This window comes from Aulonocara sp. 'chitande type north' Nkhata Bay, linkage group LG18 (genome assembly GCF_057382095.1).
Source record: "Aulonocara sp. 'chitande type north' Nkhata Bay isolate Kocher_YH1m ecotype deep benthic linkage group LG18, A_spYH_male_GT1.1, whole genome shotgun sequence".
Lineage (NCBI taxonomy): Eukaryota > Metazoa > Chordata > Actinopteri > Cichliformes > Cichlidae > Aulonocara > Aulonocara sp. 'chitande type north' Nkhata Bay.
The window spans coordinates 14168657-14189586 of NC_141361.1; the positions used below are offsets into that span (position 1 = coordinate 14168657).

Below are 20930 nucleotides of genomic sequence, written 5' to 3' on the forward strand. Positions count from 1 at the left end.
ATGTTACCATGTTTATGTTACCTTATATTAAACGTTAAAAATCCTCACGTGTAATATTTCTGTGTAAATATCTCATATTACAGGTGAAACGCATACGGCTTAAAATCCGGTGCGGCCTGTACAAGTACAAAATTGATTTTCTTTCTACAATTAGAGCATGCGGCTTTTAATCAGGTGCGCTCTGTAGTTCGGGAATTACGGTATATTGCCCTACAACCTGTAGACCCTGCAACATAAATAGTGCATTTCCAGAGGTGCAGGCTGCCAATTTGCCATTGATGCTAATGGACCCCTATATCATCAGAGATGACAGGCATATAATATTTAATTTTGGCCTTGTCCCAGAATCTTTTGATGCTATCACATACTGTAGATGATGAGATATTCAAAGTATTCACAATTTCACGCTGATGAACAGTTTTCTGAAATTGTCATTTATAATGCAATTTGTAGTGCAGGTCTTTTTTTTCATATTTGTGAACCTGTTCTTCCTCTGCTTATCTTTACTTCTGAGAAAATCTGCCTCTATGATACACCTCTCTTTTTATAACCAGTCACATTACTGACCTGTTGCTAGTTATTAGTAAAATAGTCCTTTGGCCTCTCTCTCTCTCTCTCTCTCTCTCTCTCTTTCTCTCTCTTTTAAATCATTTTTTTTCAGGCTTTCATTGTCCCAGTGCTGTCCTTTTTGGGATATGTTGCTGCCATCCATCAAACTCAAAATAAGCTAGAACTTGTCATTATAAAACAAAATGTCTCAGTTGTGAATAACAAAACACCCCATGGGATCATGAGATTTAAAAGTCACTTCACTGTGATTTTACAGATGTCCAAACATTTTTGTAATTTGTGTTAAATAGGTGCTATATATAATCCTGTATATAGGATTAGTTGTTAGGATTAGTTGATTTTTCCCCATTTTAAAAAATAAAAATGACAAGAATGTTAAGTTACTATGACTTATCAAGTAAAGATAAAAAAAAAAAATTAATTTGAATATAGTGTTTGGGAATTTTACCAAAATATGATAAGATATACTTAGATGGTATGAAATCCTTGTTAGGAAAGCTAAATTTAAACACGACCTATAACAAAATAATTTAAATAAGTAGAATAGCTCAATAAAATGTTATATGTTTTTTTTAATTAGTTAAAAAAAATGCTAACCTATATTTTTGGCTGCTATGGGCTTCCATACTAATACTAATCGTACCGATTGGTCAGTGATGTTTGATGTGCGGGGAGGCGGGACTTAGTTGGCACGAGCTCGGCGGTGGGGGTCGACCGTGGCACGAGCCGCAAATGGGTTGCCATAGCAACAGGACCCTAACGTAACGTCCGTTCATTTAAAAACCCTTCAGGTGCTGCTATCGTCCCGTTAAGGGATCCGGCGTTATTTGCTATTTAAAGAAATTATCGTTATTCTCATTAAAACGTAGGTGGCTGAGTAAAAACAAGTAAGGGTTTCTTTTATAAAAAGAAGATGGAGTTTGAGACGACTGAGACGGCACCCTCGACATCGAGTCGCCATGAGAAAAGTTTGGGGCTCCTCACTATTAAGTTTGTCAGCCTGCTCCAAGAAGCCAAGGACGGCGTCCTTGATTTGAAAGTGGTCAGTAAAACGGAGACGACGGGTTTTGTGGGTTGTTTTGGGGGGAGCATTAAGTGGTGTTTTCCACTGACAACATTAATACAACAGATGCGAACAAAGGGCTGTCGGTCATTACGGGTCCAGTCAGGTATACTGATTTTTTTAACAGGTGGACTAGCAAGCCGCCATTACCCGGACTCCTCCTTTATACTTCCACTGATACTCAAAAGGTTTTTTTTTTCTTCATTAAAGAAATTTTTTTTAGAGTATTTGTTGACAGAAAATTAGCTAATCATTGTATTTCATATGCTTTATCAATTTATCGCGTGTTTAATGCTAAATCAGGCCTAAGTGAATTGCACTAAAATACACTTAGCAGTCTCCCTTGAAACCTACTTTTAATGAGCGACCGGGGAGATGCCAGAGTGGCACCCTGATCCCCAGTCTTTTTGCATTATGATTAAACATGGCATTATCCTGTGACCCAGTGTCACCAGGTTCATATGTCCATGGGCTATAAGATGAAATAGGAATCATCTCCTTTTAAAAGAGAAGGCTAAGACTTAACTCCTGAAATTAAGGTTTCTGCCTACCTGTCTTTATGCTCCTGAGACCTAGCAGATATCAATTGACTCCCTGTGGGATCCTGCAGTAACATATAACAATGCGGTACCCAAATCAAATTTTTTCCAGTCAGTTTTATATATGTAATTGATTTCATCTATTCAATTTCCCCACTAGCAATGTCCTTAAGTATTGGGCATCTAGTAAAATTTGTAAATGACTTTTACACTCCAGTGCTCTCCTTGGAGACTTCTGTTTCATGTTAACTGCCTGTGTCAATCTCTGATCTACTTGAAGCTTTAATTACTGCAACTGTTTATTTATTTATTTATTTTTTATCATTGGTAGCATTTTCCCTCTCTTCTTGCCCGCCAAACTTGGGCAATGTTTACACAGCAGGTTACTCAGCCCTTTCCCTCCTCCCTTTGCCTCTGGTATTGTATAACTGGCTTCTTCTGCCAAGGAGTTTGATTTGTTATTTTGTGCAGCTTAATTTGCCAAATTCCCTATTTCTTGGATTCACCGATGAAGCATTTCCTGCAGAAACTTCCTGGTATCTATGATGGACCTGCAAGTGTATATCTCAAGATGCTATAAACGAACAGCTGATATGGAAATATGGATGTGATGTTGATATGTCTGTCTGAATTAACAGGCTGCAGACAGCTTGGCAGTGAAGCAGAAGAGGAGGATATATGATATCACCAATGTACTGGAAGGGGTGGGGCTAATTGAGAAGAAAAACAAGAATGTAATCCAGTGGAGGTGTGAGACAAAATGTTTACTATTTCAAAAAGTTGTTATTATTTTAATGTTCCTGTAGATTTAAAAATGCATGCAGAGTTGGTGCTTACATTAATTTAAAGATAAACACACTTTAATTGAAGATGAAGCAGATGGAGCAAATGCTGAGAAAACATCCTTATCCTGTACGTTATGTTAAGGGGTGAGAACATAGCCAGCCAAACTGAGGAGGCTTTGGAGCAGGTAAATGTCTTAAAGGCCCAAATTGCTGAGCTGGAAGCCCAAGAGAAAGAGCTGGACAACCAGAAGGCCTGGCTGGAGGAGAACATCAAACACTTGAACCACGATCCCATTGTCAACACATATCCTTTTTATGACTACATTTTTGAAATAAATGTTTTTATTTAGTTCGCTTGGAGACACTGCTTTTGTGCATCTCATGTCATCGCTCTGCCTTTTCTATCATATGTTGGCAGAAGAGAAGTTCTGATTTTCTTTTTCATCTTAAGACTTTGTAAAATAACCAAATCTTAACTCATTTTTTTCATATTAAATGAGTAAAATATCTGTTAGTAGGGCTTGCTTTGTTTTGCAGTGAAATATCACCAGGTGTTTTTTTTGTACTGTTGTCTGCATGGTTTGTAATTCTAGTTCCCTCGAGGCCCCATTTACTCAGTTCAGAGACAACAAATCCTTCTCTGATCCTTTTAACATTGTTTGCCTATTGATCAAAGAAAACACTATAAAGCAGGGATTATAAATATAATTGCCATTGTCAAGTAGTGAAATGACATCCAGGCTAATCCCGATTTGCACAATGCTCACAGTTCTTGTTTTTCAAGTTTATTGTCTCCATTTCCTTCAAACAGTAATCCGGCTTCTTTAACACTTCTACACATATAAATTTGTGACGCATGAAGACATCTGCAGCGCTTTTAGTGAAGAAACACTTCTAGCTGTTGTGGCTCCTGCTGGGACTCAGCTGGAGGTGCCACTGCCAGAAATGGTAGTATTGCTTTGGTTGTATAGAAATGTACTGTTTTATTTGACTCTGCTTTAATGAGAACAGACGCCAGACACAGCACAGGCTTTATCTAGCAGATTTTATTACAGGTGGATAAAAGCTTGTGAGTGAGCTGCAAGATTCTCGTTACATTTGGCTTTTTATTTTGTACATAAGTGTACATATGTGTGCTCTAACATCAATCAGCTAGCCTGTAACTTTATGAGCGTCTAGATATTGCTGTGATGGTAAACAGTAAAACTGTAAAGTTGCACAGAAACTAAACAGTGCAAACCTAAAAACACTGCACATTTATCTGACAGTTTTCTGTGTTTATCACTGCAAGCATCTTATTTCATGCCCTTGTGATCATGTGATCAGTTTTAAATATTCTTAAAAAAAAGATCAACTATATAACTGCTTTATTAAATGACATACTTAATGACATGCTGCTGTTTTTAAGGGTCAGAGTGGTCAAAAGAAGTACCAGGTGAACCTGCGCAGCCACTCTGCTCCCATTCAGGTCATGCTTATCAACAGAGATTCAGATTCCAGAGTGCCTGTGGTCTTCTCTGTACCCCCCACTGATGACATCTGTCAGATGCCAACTCCACCCAGCACCCCCGCGAGCCTGCAGAGATTCCCTCTTTCAGTTTCCACTTCCAACACCAACACCACCTCTTGCTGCAGCCAGGAGTCTTTCTGCTCAGACCACCAGATGGTGCTGCCAGAACATGATGATGTGCTGACTCCGTCGGCCACCCCTCCTGACGTGCAGATGGGTAAGGATGGGCTTTAGGGCATGTGAATTTTAATGCTGTTGAAGTTCTTCAACAAAACCACCACAGAGTTTTACTGCCTGCTAAAGAGGCTGCGGTGAACACATGTGTAATAAAAATTTTGCATTTGTAGTCAAGAAAAACTTCTACAACCTGAGTCATTTGTGAAATTTAAAGTGGCCTCAGAAGAAACTTCTGACATAGTGACCAATTCAGAAGAACTAGGTTTACTTTCTGATGTTCAGTTTTCGTTGGAATAGTTTTTACTAATTATATAGTCAACCAATTTGTGGTGCTACATAAGGTTTCAGGTTTTCGGTGTCAGAGTCACACACAGGAGCAAATGTGAAAACCACTGCACTAGGGTAATAAATATTACTTTATATTGTTGTAACTTTATTGCAGTTTATTGTTTGATAACAGCATTTTGGTTATTTTGTAAATGATTTAATTGCTAGCCATATGTTTAGTGAGAGCTGTTAATTATAGATTAAATTTTCTGCTAAAAAAGAGCATTTAATACATATTTTCATTAGAAGACTTCCTATCCTTTGTTGTAGACTTGGAAGTTACTCATGTTTAGCTAGGAAAAGAAAGTTTTCAGGAAGCCATTATATGTTGTTCTGATGTCGGTCAGTTTATGTTTTGTACACCCCTTTTTTGAGGTCCTATATAAAGACTGTCGTTTCTATAAAAAAATAAAAATAAATAAATGTATCAAACATCATATATTCTTAAAAGAATGAATGTGTCCTAACACACATGATAGTGTGTTTTCTTTTAAGAAAGACACACTGTCGATGTTAAACAATGAGTGATCTACTATGAGTGATGGGTGCTTTTGCTGTTACATTTGATTTGTAAGCACTGCCCTTCATTTAACTGCTTTTAACAATGGAGTTTGCGTTCCTCTTCTTTCTGTAGTGCCAGATTGTTATGGATGTTAACTATAAATCTATAGTTATAAATCCCATGCATGTTGGCTTAAAGAAAGAAACTGATAAAATATTTTAGATATAATGTGAAGGTGGTATAAACTGGCCTCAAGTAACAGTTGCGCATGTTGTTTCTGAACTTCAGTGCCTATTTTAACAGAATAAACTGCATGTGTGGTCCTGATTTTTAACACTTTAATGTATTTAAGCCTCAGGGGGCCCCAGGCCTGTGTACTGGGAGTGCCAGTCACAAGTCTGGATAAATGGGAGGAGGATTGTGTTAGTAAGGGCATCCGGCGTGAAATCTGTGTCAGAATAAAACGTGCAGATGTGTCCTCTGTGGTGACCCCTCAGGAGCAGTCAAAAGTGCTTCCTTCTTCATTTAAGGATTTCACTTCTGGTATTTTTGATGTTCACATAGTCATGTCTGGTCATGGCCGGATGCATTGCAACACTTCTTGGCATATTACTGCAACCGGTACTGTGCAGCCTTTGCTGGCATTTATTCAAAAATAGTTCCTTAACAATACCAGAAATTACCAAATCCACACCATAACTTTCAAGGTGAAGAAAAACTTGCATTATCATTATTTTTAATGGTAAATAGAGGTAAATGTAATTCTTGTAATTCACCGTGTAAAATTCTCAATTTGCTATTTACTTTTTAGTATCTGGTTATAAAGGTGTTTGTCAGCAGCACTGGAATGCAAAATGATTGGCCTGTCAGTCTTATAAAAATATCAGAGGATCTCCTGGTTGTTTAACTGTATTGCAGGATGGCTTCAGGGAAATGTTTTGCCTACAGACACAGTCCAGACAGACTCAGCTTCCAGTAAACCACGTACACAACATCAACATGGAAGTCATAGATGTTTTATTGTGAGGTAACGTGGAAACAAGCCTCACTTGACAGGAAGCTGCTTGTCAGTCAGTTGTCTAGTGAGTTCTGAGTCACTGAATGTGGAGCTTGTGTATTAAAATAGCTGCAATTCCAAAACGGTTGCTGCAGTACTTTTCTTAAAACCCTTTAAAGAAACCGGAAAGTCTGCACTTTAATCAGACACTGTCCACGGACAACACTGAAATTGATTATGTAAATGTGATTGATTTATTGTTTTAAAAGTATTGCTGTTTATCAGCTGACTTGGAAGTATTAGCTGTTGTAGAGTCTTGACATGCAAGAACACCAGAACTTATTAGTTGCTACTTTCTTCTGTAATACTATACAGTGCTAATATCTTGAAACAAAAAATAAAACTGCTGTCTGTCACTATGTTCCCTCTCTTAGCAAGCTGACTTTCAGAGTTACATGAACCAGATCTAGGCCGTAAGAAAAGAATCTAAAGTCTTAGGAAAACTGTAGCGTCAGTATGCACAGTTTGACCCATTTCTTTGCAGATTTACTTCAATCTCTTGTAGCTTGTGAAAAAATGATAAACAAGGAGAGTATGAACAAAATTTTGCACAGAAAACTTGATCTTCAATAACCTCAAAGTGCTGTTACTATGGGACAGTTTCATTTTTATTTATCAGATTCTCTGGAATAACATTCTCCACCTAAATGAGTCACAAGATATCAAATTTCTCCCAATCGCAGCTACTTGACAACTTGTTTACACTGCTTAAAGGTTGCCTCACCACCTGCCTAATACTGTGGAAAAATACACTTGTGCAAAACAGCTCTGGCCCCTCTGAGTATGGTCACAGGACCGCTGAAGTTATCCTGTGGTGTCCGTCACCAGGATGCCTGCAGTGGGTCTTGTTGGCGCTCCCTTAATTTGACTTGTTTTTGTACATTTCTGTAATGCTGAGACTGGATTCCATGCAACCTGTGGGCAGCCTGTTAAGGGTTATAACAGTATTTAGGTGGGTGGTGCTTGTAACATCCACGTTGATGCCAGTTTCCCTCCATCAGAATATTGCATTGCGGTGCCATATACTTCACTGGTTTTAATGTGGCTAATCATTGCATATGTTCATGTGGCTTTATTAAAAAAAGACTTCCAGTATATCTGACAGATCGACAGCTGACAGCTCTAAGTTTTATAGAGGATGAGTCAGAGTTGCACTAAAAGTAGAAGAGTGTCAAAGCGAAACCCAGTCTGACCATCCTTCCAGAAAATAAAAAAATGAGGAATTGCCCCAACAAAATCACAAGACCTTTCACTGAATGATTTTTACTTACTCAACATTTGGAAACACTTGGATTCTGTAAAATGAAAGCTTATGGTATGTTTTGCACAGTGGTGTGTAGATGAGAAGCCAGTGCATAGGGTTGGGTGTGTTTATTTTTTTTGTACATTAAGAATGAGTTAGGTAAAAATAATTCAGATTTAAAGTGGGCCATGTATAGGATTCTTTTCAGGCATGACCTCGTGGACATTAATAAATTAACAGCCTTTTGGCATTAACTTCTTATTTACTGGACAAATGAGATTGGTGGTAATCATGTTTTTCGAACTCTTACATTAACCCTGGAGAACCCATGGGGTCAGAGCCGACCCCATTGGTTTTTGAAGGAAACCATGGGGTCAAATTTGACCCCATGGGTTCTCCAGGGTTATAGTAAACAAGTGCACATTCCAACATTTGTTGTTTTCTGCCTCCAGATAACTTAATCCTTCATTATGAGGTTAAGTGACCTTGTTTCGACTCCTCATTCTGTCTGCAGTCTATCACGGTCGACCAGTGATGGGGTTGGAGCAGCAGGAGATGGACTTGGTGGACCAGGAGTTCCAGTCTGTTCTGGATGTGAGCAGCCTACTGAAGCTCAGTGCCACTGGAGACCACATGAAGGATAACCGAGAGGGTGAGGCCCAGGGATATGAATAGAATCATAAGTCTTTTTCCTTTTTTTAATGTTTACTTCACATTTGTTTCAGTTCTGATTCAGTTGACGTTCTTAGGTCTAAGCATGCTTTTATTTAATGTTTTTTCTTTCAGTGGGAGGAAAGGAATGAATTGTTTACAGATATGCTACAAATGGTCCAGAACAGTGAACGTTTAACACCACAGTGGAATAGAAACATGTTTTTAATTTTCTTTGTAGGAGCTGTTGACCTGATTGAGGAACTCATGTCCACTGATGGTAAGCATCACAGCACCTGTTTTAACTACATTCAGTATCTACGCTTAAATATATATTGCTGCTCACCCCTCCACAGCAGTGCATTGCTTGGCTTCCATTCATCGCCCCAATTTTCTGTAATGCTGTCTAATTGGGGGCACACTTACCCCTAACTACTGGAGGTAGTCTACCTACATATAGACCTCCATAAAGTCCTATTTCAGATAAACTGAGACCCCTAACTCTGTTATAAAGCTCTCTGGTTTTACCTTTCAGACCTTAGGCATCACTATAATGTGTCCATTTTAACGACTGGAGGTCAAAGAGAAGACATTCAAATGATTAACAGATGCTCCTGAGTTAATGCTAACATCCTGATGCTTAGCAGGTTTATTATTTGACATATTTAACATCTTAATTTGGCATATTAACATTTCCCAAAAAGTTGCTTCTGTTCACCTGGGAGTAGTGTTTTCAGTGGGAGAAACATTTCATCAGTCACCCAAGTCATCCACTTCTACAGTCTAAAGAAGAAATGCTGCTCTGACAGCACAACTCTTTGGGCTTAAACTCAAAAATAAAAGTGTAAAATTACCGAAAAAGTTCTGGTAGCTCATTGTTCAAAACATTTTTGTTAATTAAGAAAAGGGAAATTTCTATAGTAGACTACGAAAAAAACAGGAATGTTAAACATGAATATAAAATGTTATTTAATTGTTTATCTATTAAAGGAGCTGTAAAACTTATGAAAATACAGATGAAAGTGTAAATGTTTGCCCTCCTTCACGTTTTCCAAAGCAGTGCAGCGGGCTGGATTAATGTCTTTGTCGGGCCAATTCTGAACTCTGGGCCTTGCCTTTCACATTCTGATCTAGGTCCTAAATCATCAACAGCTGGAATGTGTGTTCAGTGTGGGTGCCATCTTTTCATTTTTGCACTGATTCCTTTCTCCAAATTCAGGTATAGACTACAGCTTCAACCTGGATGACAACGAGGGAGTGTGTGACCTGTTTGATGTGCAGATCCTGAATTACTGATGTCTGACAGTGACTCTGATGCACACTCTTACAATCTTGAGAAGCACTTTCTGCCTCTTAAAAACTGTAAAGATTTGTCCTATTTGTTAAAATTTCAGAGATGATACTTTGATATACCACTGTCATCTTACAAAAACAAAAAACAAAGACTTCACTGATGTGCACCTCACAGCTAAACATATCCAGACTCTGTCCAGCAAAAAGTGCCTGATTTAATGAACCATAAGGTATTTATAAAGCCATGAGCCACGAGGTCTCAAGTAAACAGAGAAATCCTTCACATTCCTGCTGCACTTTTGTGTCTCTGTATTTTTCCACATCCAACGGAAAGCTTGAGTTGTTGATAACTGTTTTCCTTTGCACAGCTTATCCACTTTTGGGACTGTAACATTGTTGTAGATAAGTTGAACTTTGCAATAACATTTCAGTATTTGCTTCTTTGATGATCCAGTTCAGGAGATGTAAGCTTTGTCTTCATGCAGTACGTCTTCATCTGTTCAGTTTCCCAGTTAAATTTCAACCACCGTTTTGTATTTATTGAATTAATGGTTTGGCTACATTTTGTTTACCTTGTTTTTGTGAAAATGTCAGAAAGTTTTCTTTTCTAAATTATTGTGATACTGCCATTTTAGGCCTCAGTTTATCCTATCATTAGTTAAATAATTGAATATTTTTACTTATTTAATTAAAAAAAAAAAAGTAGTTCAGGTTTGAAACTGAAGTTAGTTGACTGCCTTAATCATAATTTAATTTAATTTGTTGCACTTTTGTTCTAAATATAGTACAAATGCAGAGTTGGTTTTTTTTTTTGTATACTTCATTTTTTATTGTAAGATATATTGTTTATGTTCTCAATAAATCAGTTTAATGAGCACAGTTGTATTTGCAAAGGAAATTCATGTAAGGAAAATGAACAAAAATCACTCGAATGCAAATTTTGAGTCTGAAACAAGTAATTGTTTTCAAAATTGTCTTGAATCACACAGAAGGTATGCAACAATTCAAATTGGATCAACCCCCTCCCCCCCCCCCCCCCCCCTTTTTTTTTTTTTTTTTTCTTTTTTGGCTCAATAAAGTGTTTTGCTCTTTTAACAGATGGATAACATTTCTCAGATGCTTTCCACATTGTGTGACCTGCAGTATACACCAATACTTGAGTTCCACCAGCTGGGATGCAGGGAAAAAAAAATACCAAAGAATAATAAATAAACCTCACATCTAATGAATAGAAAATGAATGACACAAGTAAACATTCGATTGTATACATTTTGTCAAATTGGAGCATTTAAAAAAAAAGAAAAGGAAAAAAGAAAAACAAGTTGCAACAGACATCAAAAACATTTGAACTATGCAGTATCCTGTTTACATCTGTCAGGGTTAATGATGCCGATGCTGGACGGTAAGGGTAACAATATCTGAATGTGTCCAGCCCTCCCTCTGTCTGCAGCTACACATTTTCTAAGGAATTTCAGCTCAGTGGTAAACCCATATGTAGTGATAAAGTACGATTACAAACTTGTCGTCATTGACTCATAAAAAAGTGTTTTTTACCCCGCTGTGCAGCCTCGGCTCTCAGTGCAGAGGAGCGAATCTGTGTGTGGAAAAATGTGTGTTTCAGATGTTCCTAGGAATTCAGGAAACAACAAATGCGGCGTTCCCACATCAAACCAAAGTCCCAGTGGATGTAGATATATCACACGATTCTGAAACACCAGCAGCGCACTACAGCAATTCTGTTGATGGTTAATGTTTGTTGGTTTTTTTTGTTTTTGTTTTTTTAAGAGTTTTCAGGATACATCCTGAGCTGAGAAAAACAGATATTTGGCAAACATACAGAGGTTTAAAGTCTTTGCTCACCCTTTCATAGGTGCACGATATAATATCTGGTTTACAGGCTGTGCAGATTATTACATGAAATGGGTCTGGAGTTTTTATTCATGGTTGATTGTAATTAAACAAAGCACTTTTTCAACAAAGCTGAAGTTCCAGCAGGTCTGGTTTTTCTTTCCTTTGTGGGTGTTTTTAGTGTGTAATGCAGAGAGAGTTTAGTAATAAATCTTAACTGTGTGGGCAGAGTGCAAGTTTCTGGTGAAATTTCAGAGAAGCACAAGTCTACTGAACTCCTTATATTACGTCCTGCAAGATATTAAAAAAGGGTGAGGTAGGACATTAGGTTGAAAAAACAAACAAACAAACCTGTCAAAGAGAGCATAAATCTCTAACTCTGCAATCTAGTATGTTCTTTAAAAGAAGGCCAGCTCAAAAACAAGACCTGAAAGACCACAGAAAGCAACTAAAGTGGAATATTGCAGAATTCTTTCCTTGGTTTAAAAAAACAACCAAGAACACTGGGGAGGAGGTAGACATATTATTGGCAAAGTCTACTCTCCAGATACACCCTCATGATAAATGATCAGCACAGTGTGTTTCACAAGGTGCAAACCGCTGGTTACATTCAGCAACATGAAAGACAGATTAGACTTTCCCTTTTTTTTTTTTTACAAATGAAACCAAGATGAACTTTTATCAGACTGATACGACAAGAAACATATGGAGGAAGAGAGAAATGACTCGTGATATGAATCAAACCACATCATCTGTCAAACATAGTGGAGGCAGTGTTATGGCATTGGCATGGCTGCCAGTGCAACCGGGTCACTAGTGTTTGATGTGCCTGCTTATAGAAGTAGCTGGATGAATTATGAAGTGTACAGGCCTGTAGTCTCTGCTCAGATAGCATTTTACAGTGCACACGGAAAAAACCCAAAACATCCTGGAAAATCAACCCAAGAGTTTCTCGGGGCAGAGAGCTGGGATATTCTTAACTTGCCACTTGGTCACCTGACTTCAACTTAGAAAAGCATGCTTTTTGAATCCAAAAAAACAAGCAGCAACTGAAGTAGCTGTAGTAAGAGCCAAGTGGAGTATCTCAAGAAATGAAATGCAGCAGTTGGTGATGTCCGTGGACTTGGATTTTCATCCAGCTATTAAAAAGAATCCTTATATCTAAAATTTATTTTAAATATAAAATCAAAAAATTTCCAGATTTTGAAAACGGAGCACTGTGTATAAGAATGTCCGTAATTCTTGAAAAGTTAATGCAATACTTGAATTAGTTCTCAGTGAACCCACTGTGGTGGATGTCATTGTCACTAATGGATACTACTGTAAATAAATACATCTACTCCTGCAAAGAGTAACTACAAACTGTCTCAGCAGGTCTTTTCATAAAATATATGTGGCTGAAATGATTTTTTTTTCTCTTCAACAGAGGGCAAAAGTAATATATATTGGAGCTCTTTGAAACCAGCACATAAACTGTTCGCTTTGGCAGAAAAAGACTGTTTTTAGGAACAGACTGTTAAAACTAGTGGAATTTTTGAACAGTTTAATGATTTGCAAGCATTTTGCTACTGCTGCTACACCCTACATCAACAAAAGCTTTATATGCTCTCCTGCTGGACCTTGTGTGCATATATAGACACATAGACCTCGCTGACATTTTAGTCATGTCTCATATTGAGAATGAGTTTGTCTCTTGGGATGCAGTGTGGGAGTTGAATGACATTTCCATCCCCTCCTCCACATTAGTTTCTGTTGTTTTGCTTCCCCTCTTCCTTCGCTTCGCTTCAAACTTCTTGGCCACTCTCATCATGTGCATCTTAAAGGAAGACCCCACAAAGGCATAGAGGATCGGGTTCAGACAGCAGTGAGTGAGAGCCAGGCTTTCTGTCACCTGAGCCGCCTGATCAAGCACCTTACTCGCCCCGCAGTGGGTCACTAAACTGTAGACTGTATCCATTGCCCGATACACCTTAACCACGTTGTAAGGCAGCTGAGTCATCACAAACACCCCTACGACAATGAGAAGGACACGCAGAGCTTTCCACTTCTTCCCTCTGCTCTCATCAGGGAGGCCCCGGAGTGCACAGCCCACCCGCCAGTAGCAGGTCACCATGACCAGCAGAGGAAGTAGGAATCCCAACAACACCTCGACCACCTCTAGGACAGCTTTACCTCCTCGAGCCATAGATGAAGGATAGATGGTTAGACAGATATTTCTATCAGATGCCTGCCTCACTTCTGAGCGTATTAAATCAGGAAGGCCAAGGAGGAAAGCTGTCACCCAAACAGCTAAACACACCTTCCAACAGCATTTCCTGGTGAACGCCCTCTGTAGCCATCGTCTTTGGTCTCTATCCTGTGCTCTGACCAGCGATAAATAACGATCCAAGCTGATGCACGCCAGCAGCAACATGCAGCAGGTGAAATTCACTGTGTAGCAGGCGGACACGATTTTACAAACAACCTCCCCTAGCTCCCAGCCCCTTGCAGCATCAGCAGCCCAGAAAGGGAGCGTGAGGAGCAGGAGCAAGTCGGCCACAGCCAAGTGGGTCAAGAAGGCATCTGTCATGGTCTTCAGGCGTTTGTGGTAGGCGTAGACAGCCACGACTAAAACGTTTCCAGCCAGTCCCACCACCAGACACACGGTGTACATGATGGGCAGGAAGAGGGCTGCGAAAGATCGGATGTCCCCTTTCTCGCATACGGCAGGATAGTCATCATAGGTGAAGTTGTAGGTGGTGTTTTCATAGTCGTAGTCTTCCTCTGAGAATTCCATGTTGATGATATAAAACTGTCAAGGGAAATACAGATGTAAACATTCACAAAAATATACATCCCCAGAGTGATACAAACAACAAACACTTGCAGGATTTATATACGAGGCAGATTTAAATCCAGTTCTTGAGATATGACTTAACTGCAGTAATTCAGGGCAGTCATTTAGAATTTCCTTGATTATCCTCTTAGAAAAAACCCAAAAACCCTGAAACCTTAGAGATTAACCAAATGAAACTTTATTTATGTTGTAAGAGCACTGTACGTTTCATTCTCTTTCAAGCTTTTCTTTTTTCCTGTCCTCCAGTCTCTCTTGATCATTCGTAGTAAAAGCTATGACTGCATGCGTAATGGTGCATTCTCAACAAAACCAAAGAAGAGGGCATAGTACATTTGTGCAAGTTTAAATATTGCAACATTGCTGAAAAACAGCCTAAGCATGAACCAGCTGGGGTTCTCCTGACACCACTGACAAATCAGAAATGGAGGATGCAGAGATAACGATTGGAGTGGTCTGGTTAAACTTTGCTTTTAGATAAAACACAGAGAAAATGAACTCAGTTTGGAGAAAGGTAGGCTACACTGTAACGGCTGAAAGTATGTTGCTGTAACGTGATTGGTTGCCGTGCTCCTCCTCTTTTTAAATGTTGGGGACCAATATCTGAGGGGAAAAGTTGGTTTGCTTTTTGTATGAACACACCATATTATTGTAATAATATGGTTAAGTATAGGCTGACCCACTCTCATCGAAACAATAGATATGAGTACAGTGAAATTAATCTGCAAAATGAATAATGCTTGATTATGATCAAAAAAGAAGAAAATGTCACAGGAACCCCAAATTCCAAAACCCAAGTTACAGCATGGCTAGTATGTCATATGATGTGTTTCATATTTTTAAGGTAAGGATGTCAGTAACGCTAGCACAAATTCCCAAAAGCCATACAGCTTTGGGGTTCATGATCACCTCGAATATGCATACAAGAAAACAATGAAAAAGTTTTCCTCATGAAAATTTAATCAACAACTTTAAAGGCAAGTGGCTGTTAGTGTTATAGAGAAGGGTGCAACCAGAGGACGCATTCTGCCATGGCTGTAGTTTTAAAACCGAGTGCTGTAGTTCTCATTTCTATTTTCTCTGTTTTCTTCTCAGCTTCAGTTTTTTTGTATTTTCAAGAGTTTCACTATTGCGAGAAATGCTGAATGAGAGATTGTTCTGAGGGAGTGAAGTCAGTGCAACAGAGGTCAGGATGTATACCACAGGTGATTCATATAACCACTCCTCAAACATAAGAATACTGAACAAATTATATACCTTATTGGTTAAAAGAAGAGAGGGATTTTGTTGTAAAAATACTGAAAAGCATTTCACCGTGTCTTTAAACATTCTGCTTGAGCAACAGTGTGCACATTACTTGGCAGGGGGACTATCTTAAATCAAGAAGGAACACAAATTAGAAACTGACAAAAATAAATCAAAATTTAGCGCCACGATTCCTGTAAAGCTGCAGGCAACTATAGATCTGATGTCTGGATTTTATGTTCCCATTACAATAAAACAGTAAAATACAACACTGCTAAGCTGTAAGCAGAACTGGAGCCACATTAGGAAACATTTAGAAACTTCACGTTCCCTGGGTTTAAGAAAATACATGTAAAGAAGAAATACTGCAATCTGGAAACAGTTGTGTGATTGTGTGTTAATTATTCTGTCGTGATGCTATCAGTGGTAACATCTGGACACCATACCCTGACTTGAACTCTTCCTCCCTTTTTGTACCTTCACTTTGATAAATAAAACAAGTTCATTTAGCCTCTGTGCAGACTGATAAGTCCAAAGTGCACTAGTTTCTACCAGTGCATGTTATCAAATTTCCCTGGAGATCCTCTTGCAAAGATTACAGCACATTAATCTCCTCTCCATTGACTTTCACAGGGGAATATTATTGTTGCCACTACATTCATTTGACAATTACATTTATAATTATCTTCAAAGTGTTCCCCTTTTTTAGACATTGATTTCGAGGTTTTTAGAGTCAAGTTCAGAGCACGAGATGCCCACATTTTTTCACTTCTACACACAAATAAATGATCAACAAATAAAGTGCAATGGCACGGGAAATATTTAGAGAACCATGTCAAACATTTGCACAGACTGACCCAATCAAGGTTGTTTGTAATATGATTTTTCCCCTTGTAAAATAAACTGTAGACACAACACTACTGGCAGTATCTTCATTACTTTTGCCTGGTTATATGGGTTTATCATGTGGAATGTTTTTCAGTTAACTGTTGGGCATTATTAAAAGGCCATTGGTTGTTTTCTGCAGAGCAACCATATTCAGAAAAGCATCCTTTCTGTATGTAGTGTCATAGTCATGGACTCTTACATTAAACGTGGCCAAAGTTCTTCATCCTAGACTATTGTCCCAACACCCAACACAGCATTCAGACCATGACTCTCACGGGTGAGAATGATCATTAGAAAGGTGGTGGATCAGCCCAAAACTACACAGGAAGAGTTGTTAATGATCTGAAGGCATTTGTGACCACAGTCACTAAAATGCCATCCGTAACAATCTATACATTAATAGATAGAAATCTTGCAGTTCCTGCAACGTCCCCCTGCTCAAGAACAGACATGTACAGGCCAGTGAACATTTAAATGATACAAGGCTTGGGAGAAAGTGCTGTGATCAGATGAAACCAAAATCAAGCATGGAGCATGGAGGTGGAAAAATATCCTGGGACTGTTTTTATGCAAAGGGTACAGGACAAATTCTTGGACAAGTACCTACTTCCCTCAGGAAAACACTGAAGATGGGTCGTGGATGGTTCTTCCAGCATGACAATGACCCAAAACATACCGCCAAGGAAACAAAGGAGCACAATATGGTCATGGACCATAAATCCCACTTAATGGTCACTATAGCTTACCCTATATATCTTACCCTATCTCTACCATCCTGTCACACCAATCTCCTGCATGTCCACCTTCACTACATCCATGAATCTTCTCTGTGGTCTTTCGCCTCGTCTTATGCTCCAAAGGTATTTGCTCATCTGCCTTCACACCCACATGAACTTGGGTGAGATCCCATTTTTAATCTATAGGGTTTAATGTGATATCAGCCCACCCAATCTATAACAGCTTTAACTCTCCAGGGAAGGCTTTAGACAAGGTTTAGGAGTGCGTGTATGGGAATTTTCAACCATTCTTCCAGAAATACATTTCTCTAATTCATCCCAAAGGTGTTCTGTCAGGTTGAGGTCAGGACTCTGTGCAGGCCATTTAAGTTCTTCCACACCAAATCTGCCCAACCATGTCTTTATAGACCTTGCTTTATGCACAGGGACCATCCCCCAACTTTTCCCACAAAGTCAGAAGAATGAAACTGTCCTTTCACTGGAATCACAGGCCTCAGATAAAGTCCTGAAAAAACAACCCCCACCCCCTCCACTAAACTTTACACTTGCACAATGCAGTCAGGCAAGTAACGTTCAAACCATTTCAGTGTTGCCTCTATAACTTCATCTCAAAACTATTCAACATAAGCTGTCCCTCTGATATTTTCATTTGTAAAAAATAAATAAACAAAATGAAATAAAGCATTATCGAGAAAGACAGATACGATTTGGAGAACTATTCTGGCCAAGAGACACATCAGACATGACATCAGAGCAGTGGAAATTTTTACTCTGGCCCGATTAGTCTTAGTTTAGATCTAACTGTTTCAAGACACAAAGTTGGTTGGATGTTTGTGGATCCTGCTGTGTAGCACTGAGAAGGAACTGTGATGGTTTGAGAGGATCTTTGTGTGACAAGGTTGATTTATTGTAATTTATTCAGAATTCAAAGGAACACCTAAGTCAACAGCTTGGAACGACAAACAATCATCATCTGTTTGGAGTTTATAGTGAACATTATCTCTCCACCACAGCTGGTTATTGCTGTGGTCCACCCTCCTTGAATGTGGTTCTGCCCCAGGTTTCCTCCTCTAGAAATTGTTCTTTTTCAATGCCACCGTTGCTAACTTGAAATGAAGTTGAATCACTTGTCCTTTAACAGGACAGTGAGCAAACCACCATAACAGATGACCTGGCCTCCTTACTCCCCCAGCGTAGACCCAACAGAGATGGCTTGGGATGAGCTGGATTGTAAAGTGAAGGAAAAGCAACACGTGTTCAGCATATGTGAGAATGGCTTCAGAATAAACATCTTGAGGCAAAATTACCAAAACTAATTAAAGTAAAACTCTTATCAAAGCGTAATGTTAAGGAATGATTTATTATTTGGTGATTATATATTATATTCTGCTATTCCCTATATCTTAACATATTCTACTGTTAAATAGTCTGGTCTGTTTTTGTTGATGTTACGGTACTGGAGCAACTGTAACCCACATAATTTCCCCAGGAATTAATGAAGTATGCTGATTCTGATTCTGATTAAAGACATATGTTGGTTTACAATGAATCCATATGTGTTATTTACACAACCCCAGTTGGTCCAAGCTCACGACCATCCATAATGAGAGCCTGATTCTTGATTGAAGGTTTCTTCAAGATGTCTTGCTATGGAAAGGGACTTTTTTACACCCAGCCAACAAAGTGCTGCTCAAGGAGGAAATTGATGATCTTCTTTTTGTGCAATAATGTTCCTGTTTAATGTTTACTGAGTGCTCATTAGTTTTACTCTGCACTGTAGAAAACAGTAATAAAGGAATAATAATAACTGAGTCGATAAGTTCAAAAATTTCAGTCGTACTATGTTAAAATATAGTCATTTACATGTGAAAGTCCTACACTTAAATAAATGAGAAAAAGGCCATACTCTCACTAATACATGTTTATCTTCGTACAAGCTTGTAAAAGACCTTATCATTTCTTTTTAGTGGATCTGGTGTATTTAAAGTATAAATGATAAAGTGAAAGTACCTCATATTACATGCTGTGCTTGAATAAATATCTGCATGTCACTCCACATTGATTCAGCAAAACAATCTAAGAACCAGTTACGATAAATCACATTTCTAATATTACTTTAAATTGTACTTGCTGCTGATTATTTTACATTCATTTGCATGTAAAGCTATTTAAATCTTTATTTTACTAAAAACTTTACTGGAATGCATGACTCAAGTAAATATCTAACTTCTTATTCAATAAATGCTTCGTTATAATGTTTCTGACTTCTTAATACCTACATTACGAAAAACTGACAAACAAACAGACTTAAATCACTCAGTAATATAAAATATTACAAAAATAAATGAATGGTGACTGCATAGCACAGGTGAGAAAACGAACTCACAACAAACCTGTCTCTCGTGTTCAACGTAAATCTAAGCAGCCAATCAGCTTTTAAAACGAAGCTTGCATGAATACAATAGAAACATGAATATGTCTCATAGATACATAAAGGTGTTTGATATTTACTCACTGTGTCTTATTAACGATCGGTCCCGTGTGCACAGCGAGCTCGCTCCAAGCTGCTGACCGGCTTCAGACTGCTCTGAGGAGGTACGTTTGATTTGACACCAGCGCAGCGCGTGTGGGCGGGAAGTAAAAAAAACAACAAAAAAACAAATCAGTATGTGAGTTTGATCGATTCAGATTTTTTATTTTAAAGTTTTTGTTTATCTGAAAGGGTAAGCATGTAACACCACTGCATTTATTTTATTTACCTAAACTATTTTTTTGCAATGCATGTGCAGGAGTGGATTATTGTAAGGGACAGAAACTGCCATTGTGAAGTTTCCATTTGTTTCTCCACTGCAAATTGAATAAAACTCTGTATTCATAAATACTAAAATAAAGACTCAAGCTTTGGATTTAACAGAAAGCACATGTGGAGATTTTCGGGCTGCTCAGCGGGCATACCTCGCTCCAGTATTTAAAACAGATGTATGTAGGCCCCACAGTAAAAACAAGAAAGAAGCAAAGGATTTACTCAGGGAATCTGGTTGTGCCATCTGGTGCTTTGTTTTCGGGTTTCTCTTCACGTAAATGAAAAACTCCAGCAGAAGCCGGTGGAGAAAATGCACAAAATTCTGCACAAATCAAGGAACTGAACCCTTCATGCTCAAATGCTCCCACTGATGTCCCACCAGTGCTTGGAAGAAACCTATGCACATGCCTGGAGATGACACATGCGGACACACTTGTTACTCTGCATTTGAATACTAAGCCACATCCATAACTCCAAACCCTACACTAAACTTACCCGAACACAGTTTTAACACCTTAAAAACCAACTTGCTTTGCAGCAGTTCTCATAAAGCACAAATTGTTCTAAGCATTTGGTTTAAAGCTGAAACTCATTTTCCAGCCGGATGAGTTTAACAGTAGGTTTCCTCCATATTTTGTCAGATTTAATTCAAATTTAATGTTTGTTAGCTTGCATCAAATATACTCTGCCACCCGGATACTTTGATTATATTTGGGCTGTCTCTGTGTGAAGGGAGCACCCGCTGGTTTCAAATGCATTCACATTTGCAGAAAAAATAAAGGGGACAGGATTTCAAAACAAGTTTTATGTTGCTGCAAAGTTTAACAATGTGATGAAAAACCCTTTTATGTAATGCATG

The 20930-nt window shown here is 38.5% G+C and overlaps 2 protein-coding genes across 5 annotated transcripts; one reads left to right on the plus strand and one right to left on the minus strand.

Annotated features, from left to right (window-relative positions):
• The first annotated feature begins 1242 nt into the window (after nt 1-1242).
• Nucleotides 1243-11038, plus strand: e2f5 (E2F transcription factor 5). 2 transcript variants are annotated; one of them, XM_086271153.1, is made up of 9 exons: nt 1243-1612; nt 2811-2920; nt 3100-3257; nt 3793-3905; nt 4366-4684; nt 6392-6500; nt 8288-8425; nt 8666-8704; nt 9644-11038. In XM_086271153.1, the coding sequence occupies exons 1-7, from the start codon at nt 1484-1486 to the stop codon at nt 8415-8417; spliced, it is 1068 nt and encodes a 355-aa protein (XP_086127279.1). In that variant the 5' UTR covers nt 1243-1483; the 3' UTR covers nt 8418-8425; nt 8666-8704; nt 9644-11038. The 2 variants fall into 2 exon arrangements, with proteins under 2 accessions (XP_086127279.1, XP_086127278.1); XM_086271152.1 differs by lacking the exon at nt 6392-6500 and having other exon boundaries at nt 1249-1612.
• Nucleotides 11039-13094: 2056 nt separating this feature from the next.
• ackr4a (atypical chemokine receptor 4a) lies at nt 13095-19921 on the minus strand. Of its 3 annotated transcripts, none has more exons than XM_086271149.1 (2): nt 19784-19921; nt 13095-14356 (listed from the first exon to the last, which is right to left on the minus strand). In XM_086271149.1, exon 2 carries the CDS (start codon nt 14339-14341, stop codon nt 13235-13237), a length of 1107 nt encoding a protein of 368 aa, XP_086127275.1. In that variant the 5' UTR covers nt 14342-14356; nt 19784-19921; the 3' UTR covers nt 13095-13234. The 3 variants fall into 3 exon arrangements, with proteins under 3 accessions (XP_086127275.1, XP_086127276.1, XP_086127277.1); XM_086271150.1 differs by lacking the exon at nt 19784-19921 and adding an exon at nt 14606-14695; XM_086271151.1 differs by lacking the exon at nt 19784-19921 and adding an exon at nt 14484-14594.
• Between the last annotated feature and the right edge of the window lie 1009 nt (nt 19922-20930).

Excerpts from the sequence above, each read along its gene's own strand:
- e2f5 (XM_086271152.1), top strand. The coding sequence starts at position 1,484 with ATGGAGTTTGAGACGACTGAGACGGCACCCTCGACATCGAGTCGCCAT. Across the intron at positions 4,685-8,287 it reads CCCTCCTGACGTGCAGATGG|TCTATCACGGTCGACCAGTG; the intron begins GTAAGGATGGGC and ends TTCTGTCTGCAG. Across the intron at positions 8,426-8,665 it reads CATGAAGGATAACCGAGAGG|GAGCTGTTGACCTGATTGAG; the intron begins GTGAGGCCCAGG and ends TTTTCTTTGTAG.
- ackr4a (XM_086271149.1), bottom strand. The coding sequence starts at position 14,341 with ATGGAATTCTCAGAGGAAGACTACGACTATGAAAACACCACCTACAAC.